Source organism: Sus scrofa, chromosome 13 (assembly GCF_054392235.1).
Source record: "Sus scrofa isolate SSC_HxYL_T2T_F1_AM1 chromosome 13, Sscrofa_HxYL_maternal_Yorkshire_Landrace_v2.0, whole genome shotgun sequence".
Classification (NCBI taxonomy): Eukaryota; Metazoa; Chordata; class Mammalia; order Artiodactyla; family Suidae; genus Sus; species Sus scrofa.
This window is the reverse complement of record NC_139395.1, coordinates 149,889,331-149,908,974: the sequence shown is the minus strand read 5'-3', so window position 1 is coordinate 149,908,974 and position 19,644 is coordinate 149,889,331. Positions and strand designations below refer to the sequence as shown.

Here is a 19,644-nt window from a genome sequence, read left to right as displayed (position 1 = left end):
AAGAAGTAAAACTATCGCTATTTGCAGGTGACATGATACTATACCTAGAGAATCCTAAAGACTCTACCAGAAAACTGTTAGAGCTTATCCACGAATTTGGAAAAGTTGCAGGATACAAAATCAATACACAGAAATTGATAGCATTCCTATATACTAACAATGAAAAAGCAGAAAAGGAAATTAGGGAAGCAATCCCGTTTACCATCACATCCAAAAGAATAAAATACCTAGGAGTAAACCTACCTAAAGAGACAAAAGACCTGTACTCTGAAAGCTTTAAGACACTGATGAAAGAAATCAAAGACAACACAAACAGATGGAAAGACATACCATGCTCGTGGATTGGAAGAGTTAATATCAAAATGACTACACTACCTAAGGCAATCTACAGATTCAATGCAATCCCTATCAAATTACCAGGGACATTTTTCACAGAACTTGAACAAAATATTTTAAAATTTGTTTGGAAGCACAAAAGGCCCAGAATAGCCAAAGACATCCTGAAAAAGAAAAATGGAGCTGGAGGAATCAGGCTACCTGACTTCAGACTATACCACAAAGCAACAGTCATCAAAACCATATGGTACTGGCACAAAGACAGAAATATAGATCACTGGAACAAGATAGAAAGCCCAGAATTAAACCCATGCAACTACAGCCAACTCATCTATGACAAAGGAGGCAAGACTATACAATGGAGAAAGGACAGCTTGTTCAATAAGTGGTGCTGGGAAAACTGGACAGCCACATGGAAAAGAATGAAAGTAGAACACTCCCTAATACCATACACAAAAATAAACTCCAAATGGATTAAAGACCTAGATTTAAGACCTAGATATCAAACTCTTAGAGGAAAACACAGGCCAAACACTCTCCGACATAAACGACAGCAACATCTTCTCAGATCCACCTATCAGAGTATTGACAATAAAAAGAAAAATAAACAAATGGGACCTACTCAAACTTCAAAGTTTCTGCACAGCAAAGGAAACCCTAAACAACACAAAAAGACAACCCACAGAATGGGAGAAAATCTTTGCAAGTGAATCGACTGACAAGGGATTAATCTCCAAAATTTATAAACACCTTCTGCAGCTCCATACCAAAAAAACAAACAACCCCATCCAAAAATGAGCAGAAGATCTAAACAAACAATTCTCCAAAGAAGACATACAGATGGCCAAGAAACACATGAAAAGATGTTCAGCGTCACTCATTATTAGAGAAATGCACATCAAAACCACCATGAGGTACCACCTTACACCAGCCAGAATGGCCATCATCAAAAAGGCTACAAACAATAAGTGCTGGAGAGGGTATGGAGAAAAAGGAACCCTAGTACACTCTTGGTGGGACTGTAAATTGGTGCAACCACTGTGGAAAACAGTATGGAGATTCCTCAGAAAACTAGAAATAGAACTACCATGTGACCCAGCAATCCCCCTCCTGGGCATCTATCCAGAGAAAATCATGACTCAAAAAGACACATGTACTCCAATGTTCATTGCAGCACTATTTACAATAGCCAAGACATGGAAACAACCTAAATGTCCATCAACAGAGGAGTGGATCCAGAAGAGGTGGTACATATACACAATGGAATATTACTCAGCCATTAAAAGGAACGAAATACCAGCATTTTTTGCAACATGGATGGACCTAGAAACTATCATGCTAAGTGAAGTTAGCCATACAATGAGACACCAACCTCAAATGCTTTCACTGACATGTGGAATCTGAAAAAAGGACAGAATGAACTTCTTTGCAGAATAGGTACTGACTCACAGACTTTGGAAAACTTACGGTCTCCAAAGGAGACAGTTTGCAGGGGTGGGGGGATGTGCTGGGGTTGTGGGATAGAAATCCTATAAAATTGGATTGTGATGATCACTGGACAACTACAAATGTAATAAATTCATTGGGTAATAAAAAATAAATACATAAATAAAAATAAAACCTTGGGTTCAAGTACCAATCTTGGTTTAGGCTGGGGTCAAGTCCCAATCTGTGTTCTGGCTGGGTTCAGGCTGTTAATACTGTCAATTTCAATTCTGGGGTGTGGTGAGTTGAGTATCTGTTACATCTCCTGTATATTTGAAGTATTCCATCCATACATTTTTTTAAACTTTCAGTGAGGAACCAGAGTCTCAAATGCCCGCATGCATGTCCCCAGGAGTCTGAGCAAACTCTTACCCCAGCTGGGCTCCATGGGCCTGGCTGCCGCAGTGAGCTGAGCAGGAATGCAACCTGGAGATGCGAACACCGCTTCTACCCTCATTTTTACCAAGGAGACAACCAAGGCTCAGAACAGGTCACACTGCTCAGACCACACAGAGGCTCCTGGTTTTGAGACCATGTCATCTGCACATACTTCCTCCCAAGAATGATTAAACTTAGGTTAAACAGAACACAGTGAAGATAATTCCAGAAACAGAGCTGCATTCATATGTGTTTATAAACTAGTGAGTAGATGTGTTTGGGGGAAGAAGAGGGTTTAGAGAGGTGCAAAGCTGCAAATGCAACTGATAGGGATGGAGTAGGCACAGGGAGTTGTAGAAGCCTCAGTAAAGGACCATAGTTAAAGAGGGAAATTGAGGGGACACTGGGAGATCACTGTACGTTAATAACTGCTCAAAAAAGCCGTCAGAACAACCCCAGGCTTGCTTGACTAGAGGAAGTGCGAGAATTGCCTCAGGTCGCTGGGTGGGGGATGGGGTGGGGCCTGCATTCAGGTTCAGACCAAGGGCAGGAGTTTGAGGACCACCCTTCTGCTGATTTGAATACAGGCCTTACAGGATACCAAGGAGGAGCTACTACTCCCAGAAAGGAAGAAGATGATAAAACCACCGGATCCTCAGGGCAGAGCCTCCGTGCCCACCCGCTTGCACCTCTCACTAGTGACCTATCTTAATAAACCTATTTCTTGCCTATCACTTTGTCTCTCACTGAATTCCTTCTGTGCAGAGACATGAAGAAGCTGAACCTCAGTGAGCCCAGACACCAGGTGAGTGATTCTAATTTAAAACTGTGGGTTCAAGTCCCAATCTGGGTTCTGACTAGGTTCAGGATGTTAGTACTCTCAGTTTCACAACCAAAGGAATAATTTAGAGACAGACCATGACACTTATTGAGTAAAAACCAAATGGGTTTGGATTTTGTCCTACAGGCAACAAAAAGCTACTGCAGATGTTTAAGCTGAGGAATAACATAAGCAAAACCTTGTCTTAGGAAAAGTAATATGGCTTCATTATATAGGAGATGTAGGTTACCTATAGGAGTTGGGTGGGAAGGTTCCAGAGGGATCTGGCAATCCTGTGAGCTGTGGTGTAGGTTGCAGACACACCTCAGATCTGGTGTTGCTGTGGCTGTGGTGTAGGCCCAGAGCTGCATCTCCAATTCCACCCCTAGCCTGGGAACCTCCATATGCCACACCTATGGCCCTAAAAAGCCAAAAAAAAAAAACAGAGCAAAGGTTTTGGATTTGGGTATCGAGAGGTCAGTGGGAACTCAGGTAGAGGAATTCTGCAGACAGCAGAGTCAGGCATGCTGGACCCAGTCCTTTCACAGCTCCTGAGCAGTGGCCCTGGCCATCTTATGGGCAAGCACAACCTTCTTACAAGGCCAAGCAAAACCAGCTCCTACCTGCCGGCACACTGCGAAGGAAGCCTTCCGGCCGCTGCCACTGCAGCAGAGGCAGCCAAGGCACAGCAGAGTGTGCAACATGGACCAGAGCCGTGCCAGGCAACAGTCTTCCTAGATCACCTAAACGTTAAGCTTGGAGACGCATCATTTTATTTTTAAATGCAGAACAAAAAATTAAAATGTGCCACATGTCACTTTATTTTCTAAAATGCAATTTCTCTCTATCTGCCTGACTTATCCAACAATAAAATCATTTTGGCATGACACTCATCTTACATAAATGAAAATACAATCCAAACAAATGGCATTTTATGAGCTTGAAGCCAAACAAATGCTTGAGAGTACTTTGTTTAAATTAAATTGTCCTGCTATTTAGCTCTTTACAGTAATGGAGCTCTGTCTCCAAAGCGCCTTGGGCAATGATGCTTGTTTTGGAAGAGACAGGCCAGGAAGTGGGGAAAGGAAGAGGGCCCCCCCACCCCCAGCTGACTGCCTGCAGGCTAAGGAGTCAAGAGGTGAGAAAATGGAGGTGATGAGTAAGATCCACTGTCATGGAAAGCATGGCGATGCGATGAGAGATACACAGAGGCTTGAGATGGAAAGATGAGTTATGACATAGTGGCCTGAGTGGAGGGGAGGACACACTGGGTGATAAAGAGCAGAGTAAATGACAGTGTGCATCCTGACTATGAAGCCGCCAGCCCCTTCCCCCCACCTCCACCCTGCTCCCAGGACTGTTGCAGCCATGCATTCCCCGGCAGGAGATTGGAGAACTTTCTAGAGAACATGAACTGGACTAGAGGAGAGACCCAGGGAGAATGACATCTGGGAGACTGCTGATAGAACAGCCCAGTTTGCACAGAGGTGCCCTCCTGCCAACTACCACCCACTCTGCACGTGAAACTTCCAGTCAGCGTTTCAGTGCCTCATTATTAAAAACGAAGGAACCACCAAGGACTCTAAGAAAGCTTCAAAGAAAGCTTGCAGCAGTTAACACAGAGAACAAAACAGGATAACAGAAACAAAGAAGGCTGGGGGGGGAAAGACAGATAATACGGAGAGCAGACGAAAATTTCAAAAGAAAATAAACCCTCTACAATTAATAGATTGGAAGAATCAAAAAGAGATGTTAAATTCATAAAACAAGAACAGGATGTGATTTTAAAATTAACAATCAGGAGTTCCCGCTGCAGCACCAGGAGGCGAGTTTGATCCCCAGCCCCTTGCAGGGGGTTAAAGGATTCAGCATTGCCACAGCTGCAGCGTGGGTCACAACTGCAGCTCAGATCTGATCCCTGGCCTGGGAACTCCATATGCCTTGGCGGTGGAGGGGGGGCGGCAAAAGGGAAAGAAACAAAATTAATAATCAGAGAACAACAAAGAGCTCTTGGAAATTAAGGAGAGTCAAAACAAAAATTCAGTTAAAAGGCTGAAAATAAAAGTGGGGAAACTCTCCCATAAAGTAGGGAGGGAAAAAGAGAGATACACCACGGAAGGGAGAAGATTAGAAAATAACAACGGAGGGATTGAACCAGGAACTCCAACATCCAGCTAGTCAGAATTCAAGAAAATTTTTAAAAGAGAGAGAGAGAAGAAAAAAGAGAAACTCAATGAAAATTCCAGACGGAAAGTGCCTGAGCCAATTAATAAAAAATTTCATAGACAATTTTAAACCTCAGGATCAAGGGAAGATCCTAAGCACCTCAAGCAGGAGAAACAGGCCACCTACCAAGAGCAGAAACCAGAAGAGCACCAAAGGCCCAGATGCTGCCGAATGGTGGGAGACCAAAGACGTCCTGTCTCTGAGGTTCAGGATTCATGTGCTTTTCCCCACACCAAGCGACCCTCTGGCAATTGAGCTAGGTGTCCTACAATTGAACTTAATTCTGACAGTCTCCCTGGAGACAGCATCAGGCCCCACAATTAAGGGCCCCCTCCCCTCAGATGGCACTTGCGAGTCCAGGCTATCACCTGTACCTCTGATCCACAGGCTATATAGATCAGGGATTCCAAAGGTCCCCTCTTTGGGTTCAGTTAATTTGCTAGAAAAGCTCACAGAACCCAGAAAAATGTGTGTTTTTTTGTTTCTAACTAGATAACTGGTTAATTACAAGAAGCTATAACTCAGGGGGTTCCTGTTGTGGCTCAGTGGTAACAAACCTGACCAGTATCCATGAGGACATGGGTTCGACCCCTGGCACTGATCAGTGGGTTAAGGACCTGGCCTTGCCATGAGATGTGGCGCAGGTCACAGATGTGGCTCAGATCTGGCATTGCTGTGACTATGGCATAGGCTGGCAGCTGCAGCTCCAATTTCACCCCTGCTCTGGGAAATTCCATATGCTGCAGATGTGGCTGTAAAAAATATATTTTAAAAAATATATATACATATAAAAAAAAAATATATATATATATATTTCAAGTATATATATATATTCCAACTCAGAACAGCCAGATGGAAGAGACCCACAGGGCACGGCATGGTGCTTCACACCCTCATCTCCATGGGCACCAAACCAGAAGCTCTCTGGACCCAGTTCTTGAAGGTTTTCATAGAGGATTCATTACACAGGCATGACCTATTAAGTCACTGGTGTTTGAACTTCATCTCCAGCCAGGCTTCTCTCCCCTGAAGTGGAAGAGGGAAGGTAGCTGAAAGTTCCAACACTCAAGTCACAAGGTTGGCTCTGAAGGCAAGTAACCTCCAACCCGAGGCGCCTGCTAGAAGTTACCTCACTCACATAGAAGATGACACCTGATAGTTCTCATCACCAGAAATTCCTTTGTCCTATGAATTACAATGATAAGCCTGGATCCTCCAAAAATAATCCTCCAGATTTTGTACAAAGATCTTCGTATCACTGAGAGATAATAGCAATAAACTGGAAAAACCTATATATCCATCAATAATTTAATGTTTTACATAAAATGTGGTATACTATGTAGGCATTTAAAAAAAAATGAGGGCATCCTAAATGTACTGACATTGCAGGATGTCCATGACATACTGCTGGTTGGGAAAGAAAGAAGAGCAAAACAATGTAAAATGGCATGTTTATAAAGAACCATTTATGTGTTCATGTATGTGCATATGTGCATATATGCTTGTACATATATAAAAAATAGACTAGAAAGATATTCATCAATCTCCCTCTGGGGGTGGGGATGGGAGGATGGAGTAAGAGGGAGGAACTTTCACTTTTTAGTTTACATTTCGGATTTTTTAAAAATTTTGACAATATGAAAACATTAATTTTGTCTTTGAAAAAAACAGGGAAAATATAATTTGACTTAAATGTATTTATTTTTTTCTGATTTTAATATTAACTGTTGTGTTTTTTATATATGCCTGCAAATTCTTTGATGCTTCTTCATTCAAAAGTGAAAACTAAATCCTCTCCCTTTGAATGAGGATCAGAATAAGTAATTCACTTCTAACTAACAGATTGTGGTATGTGTGCTGCTATGTGATCTCTGATACAAGATCATTAAAAGGATAGTACATGGGTTCCCCATCCAGCCTCTCTCTCTCCCCTTCTCCCCCCTTTCCCCGCTCCCGCTTTTTCTCCCCCTCCCCCTCCCCCCTCCCCCTTGCTTGCTTTTGGAGAATCCAGAGACCTCCTGACTTGAGGACACTTAAGCAGCTCTCAGGAAAGGACCACATGGAGAGGAACTGAGGCCACCTGCCAATAATCAATACCAACTTGCCAGCCAGATCCTACAGCCCCAGTCAAGCCTTCATATCTCTGCAGCCCCTGCTGACGTCTGCCTGAACATCATGAGAAAACCTGAGCCAGAACCATCAGCCAAGTCATATCCAAATTTCTGGTCCACAGACAAGGCAAGAAATAATACATGTTTATTGTTGTTTTGTGCCACTAAATTTGGGGGCCATCTGTTCAACAGTAATAGATAACGAATACCTCTACCAGTCTTTGGCTGGAGAGCATAACTGGGAAAATGGAAGGGGTTTTTTTACATTCTACATTTTTACATTATACATTTAAGATCACCTGGATTTTTTTAAGTCATTTATATTTAAAGAAAAGGACAGAAATAAAATTAGGCTTAGGTGGGTTTTTTTGGGGGGGGTTATTTTTTGGTCCTTTTTTTTTTTTTTTTTTTTGCCATTTTTTGGGCCACTCCCACAGCACATGGAGGTTCCCAGGCTAGGGGTCCAATCGGAGCTGTAGCCACTGGCCTACACCAGAGCCACGGCAACTCGGGATCTGAGCTGCATCTGCAACATACACCACAGCTCATGGCAATGCCGGATTCTTAACCCACTGAGCAAGGCCAGGGATCAAACCCACAACCTCATGGTTCCTAGTCGGATTCATTAACCACTGAGCCACAATGGGAACTCCAGCTTAGGTGTTTTTTTAAAACCATTGTTTCCTGATCTTAAAAATACCTAACCAGTGAAAAAGGATACAGTTGGAGGATTGATACCACCCAGCTTGAAGCTCATTGTAAAACTACAATAATTCAAATGGTGTGGTACTAGAGAAGACTGCACAGAAACAGACTCACAAAAATACAGTCAATAGATCTGTGACAAAGGAGCAAAGGCAACTCAATGAAGACAGGATGGTCTTTTCAACAAATGGTGCTGGAATGTCTGGACATCTACATGCAAAAAAAAAAAAAGACACTCACCTTGGGAGTTCCTGTGGCTCAGTGGGTTACAAATGCATCTAGTATCCATGAGGATTCAGGTTTGATCCTTGGCCCTGCTCAGTGGGTTAAGGATCCAGTGTTGCCATGAGCTGCAGTGTAGGTCACAGACATGGCTCAGATCTGGCATTGCTGTGGCTGGGGCTTAGGCCAGCAAATGCAGCCCAGATTTGACCCCTAGCCTGGGAACTTCCATATGCCACACATGCAGCACTAAAAAGAAAAAAAAAATCCAGAGAAGGTATATAGATGCCCAATAAGCACATGAAAAAAATGCTCAATATCATTGATTATTAGAGAAATGCAAATCAAAACTACTATGAGGTACTACTTCACACCTGTCAGAATGGCCATCATTAATAAGTCCACAAATAACAAGTGCTGGAGGGGTTGTGGAGAAAAAGGAACCCTCCTGCACTGTTGGTGGGAATGTAAATTGGTACAACCACTATGGAAAACAGTATGGAGGTACCTTAGAAGACTATACATAGAACTACCATATGACCCAGCAATCCCACTCTTGGGCATATACCTGGACAAAACTTTCCTTGAAAAAGACACATGCACCCATATGTTCACTGCAGCACTATTCACAATATCCAAGACATGGAAACAACCCAAATGTCCACTGACAGATGATTAGAGTAAGAAGATGGGTTGTATATACACAATGGAATATTACTCAGCCATAAAAAGAACAAAATAATGCCATTTGCAGCAACATGGATGCAACTAGAGACTCTCATACTAAGTGAAGTAATTCAGAAAGAGAAAAACAAATACCATATGATATCACTTATATCTAGAATCTAATATACAGTACAAATAAACCTTTCCACAGAAAAGAAAATCATGGACTTGGAAAACAAGACTTCTGGTTGCCAAGGGGGAGGGGGAAGGAGTGGGATGGACCGAGAATCCGGGGTTCATAGATGCAAACTACTGCCTTTGGAATGGATAAGCAAGGAGATCCTGCTGTACAGCACAGGGAACTATATCCAATCACTTACGATGGAGCATGATAATGTGAGAAAAAAGAATGTATACATGTATATGTGACTGGGTCACCTTGCTGTACAGTAGAAAACTGACAGAACACTGTAAACCATCCATGTGGAAAAAATAGAAATCATTAAAAAATTTTTTAAAAACTGAAAAAAAAGAAAAATAAATAGAGTAAAATGCTTTAAAAAAAAACAATTTTAAAAATGGGCAAAAGACACCTAATCAGAGATGATATACAGATGTCAAATATGTATATGAAAACATGCTCAATATCATGTCTTAGGGAACTGCAAATGAAAACAGCAATGAGCTATCACTAGGCCCCTATCAGAATGGCTAAAATCCAAGAAACTAACACCACCAAATGCTGACAAGGGTAGAGCGGCAAGAACCCTCATATATTGCTAGTGGGAATGCAATATGTACAGCTACTTTGGAAGACAGTTTGGTAATTTCTTACGAAGGTAAACAGAGCCTTATCATATGTCCCCCAATCATGCTCCTAAGAATTTATTCAAACAGGTTAAAAAGTTCTGTCTTCACAAAAACTCCCACACACAAATGTTTACGGAAGTCTTATTCATAATTGCCAAAAGCTGGAAGCAACAAAAACACCCTTAGGTGAAGGGACCAAAACCAAAAACCCAAGCCAAAAAACTGTAGTATAACTTACACAGTGGAATCTTATTCAATAATAGGAAGATATGAGCCATTACAGCACAAAAAGACATGGAGAAACCTTGAATGCACAATGTTAGCGAATGAAGAAGCCAGGCTAAAAAGTCTGCATATTGCATGATTTCAACTATATGACATTCTGAGAAAGGCAAAAGTACAGAGGCAGTGAAAAGATCAGGGGTTGCCAGGAGAGCCGGAGTAGGGGTGGGGAGGGGCATGAAATAAGTGGAGCAGAGGAATCTTTAAGACATTAAAACTACTCTGTAGGATACGGTCATGATAGATGTATATCATTAAATATTTGTCAAAACCCACAGAACTGTACAACAGAAAGGATGAATCCTCATCTAAGCCATGGATGTCAGTTAATAATAATGTGTCACTATTAGTTCATCAGTTATAATGTTAACAGGGGAAATTAGGAGGTCCCATCATGGCTCAGTGGTTAATGAACCTGACTAGCATCCATGAAGTTTTGGGGTTTTCGATCCCTGGCCTCTCTCAGTGAGTTAAGGATCCGGCGTTGCTGTGAGCTGTGGTGTAGGCCCATAGCTGCAGCTCCAACTGGACCCCTAGCCTGGGAACTTCCATATGGTACATGTGCAGCCCTAAAAAAAAATAAAAAATTTAAAAATTTAAAAAAAAAAGATCAATAAAAAAGAGGGGGGAGAAATTGGCAGGGAAAGGAGACAGGAAGACTATGGGGACTTCTGCACTATGTGCTAATTTTCTCTTAACTTAAAACTATTCTGAAAACTAAAGTCTATTAATTTTTTTTAAGCTGCACTAAGCAATTAAAGGAAAAGCAGAAATCAGATAATAGAGCCCCCCATAATCTCAGCAAAAAGATGACCATTTGGGCTTATTTCCTTCCAGTCTCTCTTCCAGTTTTTTTTTTTTTTTTTTTTTTTAATATCTATTTGTATGTCACTTTGCTAAAGCACTGAAACCATTCTGCTAAATCCATTCTGAAGGTCTATGGTCTAGTTTCAGTTTGGATTTTTAACTGCAAAGAAAGTAGCCCATATAAAACACCAGTGATACCAAAAACAGATTTTAGAGGGGCTGGTTGCTATGGAAATGATTGAAAATAAATGTCATTTCACACTACACCCTGGTAATGTACTGACCAGAAGGAAAGAGAAATATTTGGAGTAAGTCAGAAAGTAGCCAAGAAAACTTCTAATTGAGAAGGCAAATACAGCAGCCTACTGAGGTTTCAAAGGAGCCAGTGCATCACCCTGCAAGTTAACTAATTATGCTCTTTCGGCAACTATGTCGATGGGGGAAAGGACCCAGAACAGAGGCCCAGAGGCTCGAGTGTACTCTCTGACTCCCTCACTGACAGCTGGATGGCCAAAGAGCCAGCAGGTCTCTCTCAGGATGTGGGCTGTCTCTGTAGCGTGGTGCAAAGCCAGGAAAAAAAAATCACTCCTTCCCTCCAATGGAGAGACTCCAAATGTTCAGCTAGCTGCAAGGCCCAGGTTTGGAGGGATCAGTTTGGACAGAGAATTGGCCCTCAGCACTGCAGTGGGCCCTGGGGGTTAACACTTTAGATGCTGGATTATGGGGCCGCCCGGAGGTTCTGGGGAACAGACCAGGATGCCAGAGGGTAGGGGCCACTCAGGGAGCAGGGAGTGACTATTCTCCCCACAAAAGCATTTTCATATATGAAAAAGTAACGTGTGTGTACCAACTGATGTCTGACCTTCCCACAACCAACAATTTTATGAAAGACGAGACTTTTTAGAACACACACCAGGGGCAGCTTTGAAGAGGGAAAGCAGAGCTGCTATCATAGAAAGGGGTAGTGTTCCCGCCTCCAGGAACAGCTCAGCTTTATAGTCAAATAGATCCAGTCTCATACCCAGCTCTGCCATGCATTACTACAAATTATATAATCCCACAGTCCTTGTCCTAACTGTTCCACCCCCATGAGGTTATGATAAAGTATGAGATAAGCCACATGAGGTGCTAAGCAAAATGCCTGGCACAAAAGCGCTCACCCAGTACAAGTGCTGGCTGTTGCCACCAGCCACCCTTAGAGGCAGTTGGTCTGTGCTCCTGATCTCTTTTCTTTCTCTTTGTTAACCCAGCTTGTGGCCCTATCTCCCCTTGCCTGTCCACAGTCCTATGTAGATGCCTAGTCACTGTTGCCATAAAAAGATGAAGTCCCCAAAGGGTGAAATATCAGGCACTTCACTTTTTCCTACAGCATCCCAGCTATAGCTCTGTGCTCTGGAGAGAAAAAAAAAAGGCTTCTGATGCCAAACCATCCCAAATCACAAAGCTACAAAGTTACCGAAGTTATGGGTACTTTGGGTAATAGTGTCTCACTCAAAGAACAGGTTTAGGATTAGGCTTGCCAGGCATCCTCAAGGCTGAGGAAAACCCAGGGTTAAAGTAAGCAGTGATCGATTGATCGATGACAATATGAAATGGTGCAATGGCTGTTTCTTTTTCTTTTTTCCTTTTTTTTTTTTTTTTGTCTTTTTAGAGCTGCTTTCATGGCACATGGAGATATGGAGGTCCCCAGGCTAGGGGTCTAATCAGAGCTGCAGCTGCCAGCCACAGCCACAGCAACCCGGGATCCAAGCCACATCCATGACCTACACCACAGCTCATGGCAACGCTGGGTCCTTAACCCACTGAGCAAGGTCAGGGATCAAACCTGCATCCTCATGTATCCCAGTCAGATTCGTTTCTGCTGAGCCAAGATGGGAACTCCTATTTTCTTTCTTTAAGCTAAGTTAGTGGGTTCTTATTTTTGTTTTGAAATAAAATTAATATTGAAAACTCTAGATAATCAAACACATATCTGTTCCCATCCCCCAGAAATGATAATTGTTAACGTCCATTATATTTGCAGCAAGCCCCTTTTAAAAAAGAATTAGAATATGACAGATAAAATTAAAGCCTATTTCCTTCCCTGTTCCCAATCTATTTCTTGCCCACTCTCCCAATCACTGTCATGAATTATTCTTTGTTTAATCCAGTTCTACTTTACTCTTCGCTTTATCTAAATTTTCTTATTTATTAAAAACCAGAAGGCAAATAAAAAGAAACATGGGAAATGTGCCTAGGGAAGAGGGGTGTGAAGAGGGGTCTTCTGGCCTCTGAAGCTGCATCAAGACACACCGCCTCACCTGCTCCGAAAACAGCACACACTCAATACAGGTAATGGCTACTGGGGTTAACCTGCAAATTCAGACCTACAAATATCTTGAAAGCAGTGCAGACCCCCTAAGGCCATCTAGGGAACTCCAAAAGGCTTACCTGGATCCAGGTGTGTGAAAGAGCCCACCACAAAGTCCAGTGTGGACACGGCCAGCAGGAGCAGCAGCAGCAGCTGGAGGCGGATGATCCATTTGACACCTGCTAGGTTAATCCCCAGCAAGGCCAGAAGCACCGCTACCGAAATTCCTCGCACAGCCCAGATATTCCTGAGGCCCAGCAGATCTGAGATGGACTCGGCAAAGCCGGTGATGTACATGGCACCTGCAACACACTAACAGGCGATTCGAGGTAGGAAGAGTCAGTGAGAGAAAAGAGCAGCCAGGCTGCCTGGCATGGAGGACCCTGCTCTCCTCTCGGAATTCCACTCCTGGGAACCAGCATGGGGGGTGATCGAGCCTTCACTGCCCAGGAACCCTGCGCATGGGACCCCCTTGCTTCTCACCTACACCTCTCCCACCATCCAGAGAGGAGAATGATTGTCAGTGGTAATGAAGATGAAAGATTATGGGAGGAAGAATATGGGACTCTGGGCCAAAGACACCTTTAGACTCCTCTGTGCAGAGCTAAATAGAGAGCACAAGGCAGGGGCCCCCATCTCACAGCCTTAGGAGGACACGGACGCAACCCCGGTTTTTCCTCTATGTCTTTGTATGTCACTATTATATTTTAAATTACCTAAAACTTATAAATAAGAAAAAAAAAGTGTGCAGCCCATCTTGTCACTGTCACATGGAAAAAATGCCACCCAAGGAATATCTAGATGAATGTACTTAGTTCTACCTGCTGTTTACTATTGGTTACATGTATTAAATACCCTGGACTTTGTGAAGTTACATGTTAACAGATTTTTTTTTTCCAACAGAAATACACAGAGATTCTGCTGATGGAACAGATAACCCAAAAGATTGGGGTTTGTCATCGTGGAGGACATTACCAGTTTTGATTCTAACCTAGCAATCTATCCTTATATTTATTTATGAAATTAGGAATTTATGGATTTGATCTGTATCCACCCTGGCCATACCTTGCTTCTCAACTTTAACGTCTCACTGGCTCCTCCCCTAATTAATGAGTTACATAAAATCATTGGCACATGTTTATTTTATATTTGCTGAGAATCATGATATTACCTCTTAAAAATATTTGAAGCACAATCTCAAATAAATATGTGGAAACGAGGAGTTCCCGCTGTGGCACAGTGGGTAAAGAACCTGACTGCAAAGGCTCGGGTTGTTGCAGAGATGCAGGTTCCATCCCCAGCCTGGCATAGTGGGTTAAAGGATCTGGTGTTATGGCTTGGATTCAATCCCTGGCCCAGGTACTTCCACAGGGTGTGGGTGCAGCCATGAAATTTAAATAATAAAAAAGAAAGAAAGAAAATAACACCCACTTCACTTTCCAGAGTTCCTCAGCCCCCTTCTCCTATCAGGTGCATTCCTTTATGCTCCCCCAGTGCCAGCAGCCTGTCATCTCTGTCTTGCTACACATGCTGTCCTCTCAGGAAACAATTCTACTCAGGCCTCAGGCAAGTTCCTCCCTTTCCATGAAGCCTTTCCTCATCCCCCTTTCCTAAATAAATACTATGCCTACTGCTGCTACCACGCAATTAATTATCTGGATCCATAATCTATTAATTATTTAATGCATATAAGTTTGCCCCTACCACCACCAACAATGAAAATATCTTTAAAAAAATGTATGGGAGTTCCCATTGTGGTGCAGCGGAAACGAATCCAACTAGGAACCATGAGGTTGAGGGTTCAACCCCTGGCCTCGATCAGTGAGTCAGGGATCCAGCGTTGCCGTGAGCTGTGATGTAGGTCACAGACACGGCTAGGATCCCACGTTGCTGGGGTGGTGGCATAGGCCAGTAGCTGTAGTTTCGGTTTGATCCCTAGCCTGGGAACCTCCATGTGCAGCAGTTTCGGTCCTAAAAAGCAAAAAGAAAGCAAAAAAAAAATTATGCTGATTGCACCTCTCAAAATCCCCTGCATTTGCTAACTATGTTGCAAGCAATCTATAAATACTTTCTGATGTGTTGACTATGAGAAGTGCTCTGGGAAGCAGACACCATTAAGTTTCAGCCCTTGCATGTAAAGACAAGAAGGCCAATACGATTTGTGTATTTGAGGGGCTCAAGAGGGAGGCTCTGTTCTTCACTGAGATTGGCTCACTGTCAGCTAGACATAGCATCATCATCAGTGATCCCCAGATTTAAGCAGGCATGTCTGTCTGCATTTGGATAAAGGCAGATGCCCAATAAATGTTGAGGAAAGACAATCAGGAGAGAGAGCAAAAGAGAGAACTCTACATTTTCCTGCATTCACCTCAGAATTCAAACTTACTCTTGACAAAATGCCAAGCATGTGATGGTGACAATGATGCTATTTCCTCTGCTATATGACCAGATCAACAGGACTCTTCATGGTCCGATCTATCAGCATCTCAAAAACAAATGTTAAAAATGTAGTCATGATGATTGTGTGTATAGACATCCCTCCTTGGGTGCTGGATGTCTGTCGCATGCAGAGGCTAGGCCAGAACTTGAATGGGACACTCCGCACCTGGAGTTTCCAAACCACTTATTTCTTTCTCTAGCTACAGAACAGAATTTGCTTGCGTGAAGTGGGACCAGCACTAAGGACAGCCTATTGTTTCTAGTAACCCCAGTAGTGCCCCTCTCTCAGGTTTGTATCTAAAATCACTTTTAGCCCAAAGATGCCTGTACCAGAAAAAAAGGAAAAGCTCTGGAGGCGGCAGGACAAAGCACAGCGGTTGTGAGCTCAGCCTGTGGCAACCAGACTCCTGAAGGCCACATGCTGTGTTCCCGGTCTTAGCTGTGTGACTTGGGAAAGTGTTCTAACCTTTCTGTGCTTCATGCCTTCATCTGTGAAACACAGGTAAGAGTCGTTCTTCCTTCAAAAGATTATCGCGAGGATTAAAGGATATCGTTCGTGTTAAGGCCTAGAACAATGCCTGGCTCACAGAGTCGTAGAAATAATAGTTATTGGCAGTATCATTACTACCTTGCTAGGATTAGCTACCGAAGAAAAGGAAATGGTAGTTACCCATGAATTTCACAAAACCCTTGGTTAATGTAAGTAGATGATGGTGATGTCACTAGAAATGTGCAACATCAGTTGTAAGCGAGGGTCACTGAAACCCAAGAGACTTACTTTGAGGGAAAATAGTAGCAGCCCCAAACTATACCACTTTCTCAAAATCAAAGGACTTGGGGGTGAGAGGGAAGGGGAAAAAAAGAAGAAGAAGAAGAAGGAAGGGTAATTGTAGAACACGGGGAAGTAAAAGCATCATAGAGATTTCATGTTTCGTAGTTAGAGGAGCTAATAAGTAATGTTTTTATCTGAGAAGTATAGAAAAAGTTTAATTATGGCTTCTAAAAGTAGGCAATGACTACTCACACAATGAAAAGCACAGCAGAACTTCCAAAGCAATTAGAGGGAAAATTTTTTAAAAAGAAATAAATTTGAGCTGTGTGGGCAAAACAAGAAGAAATTTTTTAAATTTCAAATTAGCTAGAAAGTAATAAAAGGGATTTATTCTGAAACTTGAGAAGTACACTAATCCTGTATTCAGAAGGGGGGAGGAGTATAATCCTAAATGCTTTTATTAGTTTAAAAAAGGAGACAAATGCATGAACAAAGTATTAAAGTGATTTTTAAAATCAACAGAAATAAAAAGACAGTAGGAAGTATTTAATAAGAGGATATATGAAATTAATGAAATAAAAGAAAAAACAAAAGAAAGGATAGAGAGAATAGCTGACTTTTTTTTTTAAGGCTTCACCCATGGCATATGGAAGTTCCCAGGACAGGAACTGAATGAATCCAAGCTACAGCTATGACCCACACCACAGCTGCGGCAATGTCAGATCCTTTAACTCACTGTGCCAGGCTGGGAATCGAACCCATGTCGCTGCAGTGACCCAAGCTGCTGCAGTCAGATTCTTAACCCAGTGTGTCACCACAGGTACTCCTCAAAACTGATTTTTTTTTAAGTTCATAAAAATACATAAACACCTGGCAGCCTGATTAAGAAGAAAAGGGAAAATATAAAAAAGACAGAGTTTTAGGAATGAGAAAAGGAATAAAACTACTCTTTCATAAGAGAGTAAAAGAATGAATAGAGAATGAATGTGCCATAAATTATGCACATCCACATTACACAATACTAAGCAACTATGTAAAAAGCATGGGTTCAGAGCGTTGACCTAGCAGAACGTCTATGACTTATTGCTCAGTGAGAAATACAAGCCGTGGAATAGAGTATGAAATTTGTCCCCATTTCAGTAAAAACAAGTGGCTCCTTCAAAAATCCATACATGCATGTAGATGAGCACAGGGGGAGGTGCAGATGGGGACAATGAGTGCTCACACTGGTCACCAAAGGAGGGACGGAAACCACCGTTGTCTTTACATCATCTCTGATAAGCTAACTGGTTATAAGGAACATCATTTTGTAATTTTAAAGGAATTTTGTATAAGAAAATAAAAACAAACATATTGAGAGTACTATTCTGTTTATGCGAGAACTGCATCTGGGTACACAGAGCACAGTGTGTCTGGGATGCAAGGCTCCCCTCGGCCAGCTCCCCTGGGAGAAGTTTGGACCAGAGGGGTCGCCAGCCCTTCACCACAGCAATCCAGCCACCCTGGACCTGGGCCACCTTCCAACCATGCAGCTCCTCTTCACTGGAAAACATCCCTTTCAATTTATTTAATATATAAACCTATCCGGAATGTATTAAATTTTTGGACATATTTATCTCCTCTTAAAGTTGATAATCACGGGCTTTCTTTTTCTCTTTTGTCCTCTGTGGAGAATTTCTAACCCGCTGGCACAGGAAGCAGGGGGTGTCACTTGCCATATTTTCAGGGGGTAACACCTCCTTTCCAAGGCATTCAGGGTTTTTTTTTGTGGGGTGTTTTTTGTTTTTTTGGGTTTTTTTTTTGTTTTTTTGGGGTTTTTTTGGTGTTTTTAGGGCCACACCTGCAGCACATGGAAGTTCCCAGGCTAGGAGTTGAATCAGAGCCACAGTTGCCAGCCTACACCACAGCACAGCAACACAGGATTCAAGCAGAATCGGTGACCTACACACAGCTCAGTGGCAACGCCGGATCCTTAACCCACTAAGTGAAGCCAGGGATGGAACCCACATCCTCAAGGATACCACTAGGGTTCGTTACCGCTGTGCCGTAACTCCACATTTGGTTTTTAAAACGGCACTTTCACAATCATAGGCATGTTTCTTCCCACCTTTGGATACCTACCTAGAAAACCAGAGCTGCGCCTCCGCACCCCTCCCCTTCTCGCACTAAATCCCCATAGTGAGAGTCGGCTGACTGTATGTCCTGCATATGTGTTCCCTCCCATAATGCAAACCCCAGGCCTATGTCGGGTCTGTGAAAATTTTCCAGACCGGCACTGTTTTTACAGAATCTAGCAAAGAGCAGGTAAGCCATGAATGAATGCTTTTAGACAGGACACATCAGGCTGAAGCTGGATCTTCTGGGATTATGAAGCTTATCTCCAGGATAAGCAGCCCCAAAAGAAACCCTCATGTGAGTGGGGCAGGAGGGAGGAAGGGCACCAGCTCATCTCCCCTCACTGGCAAGGGGTCTGGCTCCACACAACAGGCCTGGCACCAACGCCCCAGAGAAATAAGTGGGGGAGTTCCCGTCGTGGCGCAGTGGTTAACGAATCCGACTAGGAACCATGAGGTTGCGGGTTTGGTCCCTGCCCTTGCTCAGTGGGTTAACGATCCGGCGTTGCCATGAGCTGTGGTGTAGGCTGCAGACGTGGCTCGGATCCCGCGTTGCTGTGGCTCTGGCGTAGGCCGGTGGCTACAGCTCCGATTGGACCCCTAGCCTGGGAACCTCCATATGCCGCGGGAGCGGCCCAAGAAATGGCAACAACAACAACAACAACAACAACAACAACAAAAGACAAAAAAAAAAAAAAAAAAGAAAAGAAATAAGTGGGGAGGTATCTGGAGAAGGAGGCAAGGCAATGGAAAGACTTAGTGAGCTTTAAAAGTCATTATTTTAAGTATCTCCATCTTCTAAGTGCTGATGCTCTATGGCAAGGGCCATAAACTTTGGCCCTCTGGCCAAATCCTGCTGCTGCCTGTTTGGGGAATAAGGTGTGACTGGCACACAGCCACACCCATTTCTTCATACCATATGGCTGCTTTCCCACCTCCGTGACAGAGCTGAGTCATGACAGAGACGCAGGGCACTCTCACAAAAAAACTGAAATATTTACTATCTGGCCCTTTACAGAAGAAGTTCACTGACTCTGCTCCAGGGCAAAACAGGCCATCTCCTCTGGCAATTACTAAAAACAAATGAATGCAGAAGTTCCCACTGTGGCTCAGTGGTAACG

At 43.0% G+C, this 19,644-nt stretch overlaps 1 protein-coding gene across 13 annotated transcripts in view; it reads right to left on the bottom strand.

Annotated features, from left to right (window-relative positions):
• Window positions 1–19,644, bottom strand: part of SLC12A8 (solute carrier family 12 member 8) — a 143,097-nt gene that overhangs the window by 96,057 nt on the left and 27,396 nt on the right. For 11 of the 13 annotated variants that reach the window (XM_021070217.2, XM_084990910.1, XM_084990906.1 and 8 more), the window contains one exon: window positions 13,279–13,510. The exons of the other annotated variants lie outside the window; for them this stretch is intronic. In XM_021070217.2, coding sequence (XP_020925876.1) covers window positions 13,279–13,510 — 232 coding nt within the window. The remainder of the gene's footprint in view (window positions 1–13,278; window positions 13,511–19,644) is intronic. 13 annotated transcript variants of the gene reach the window in all.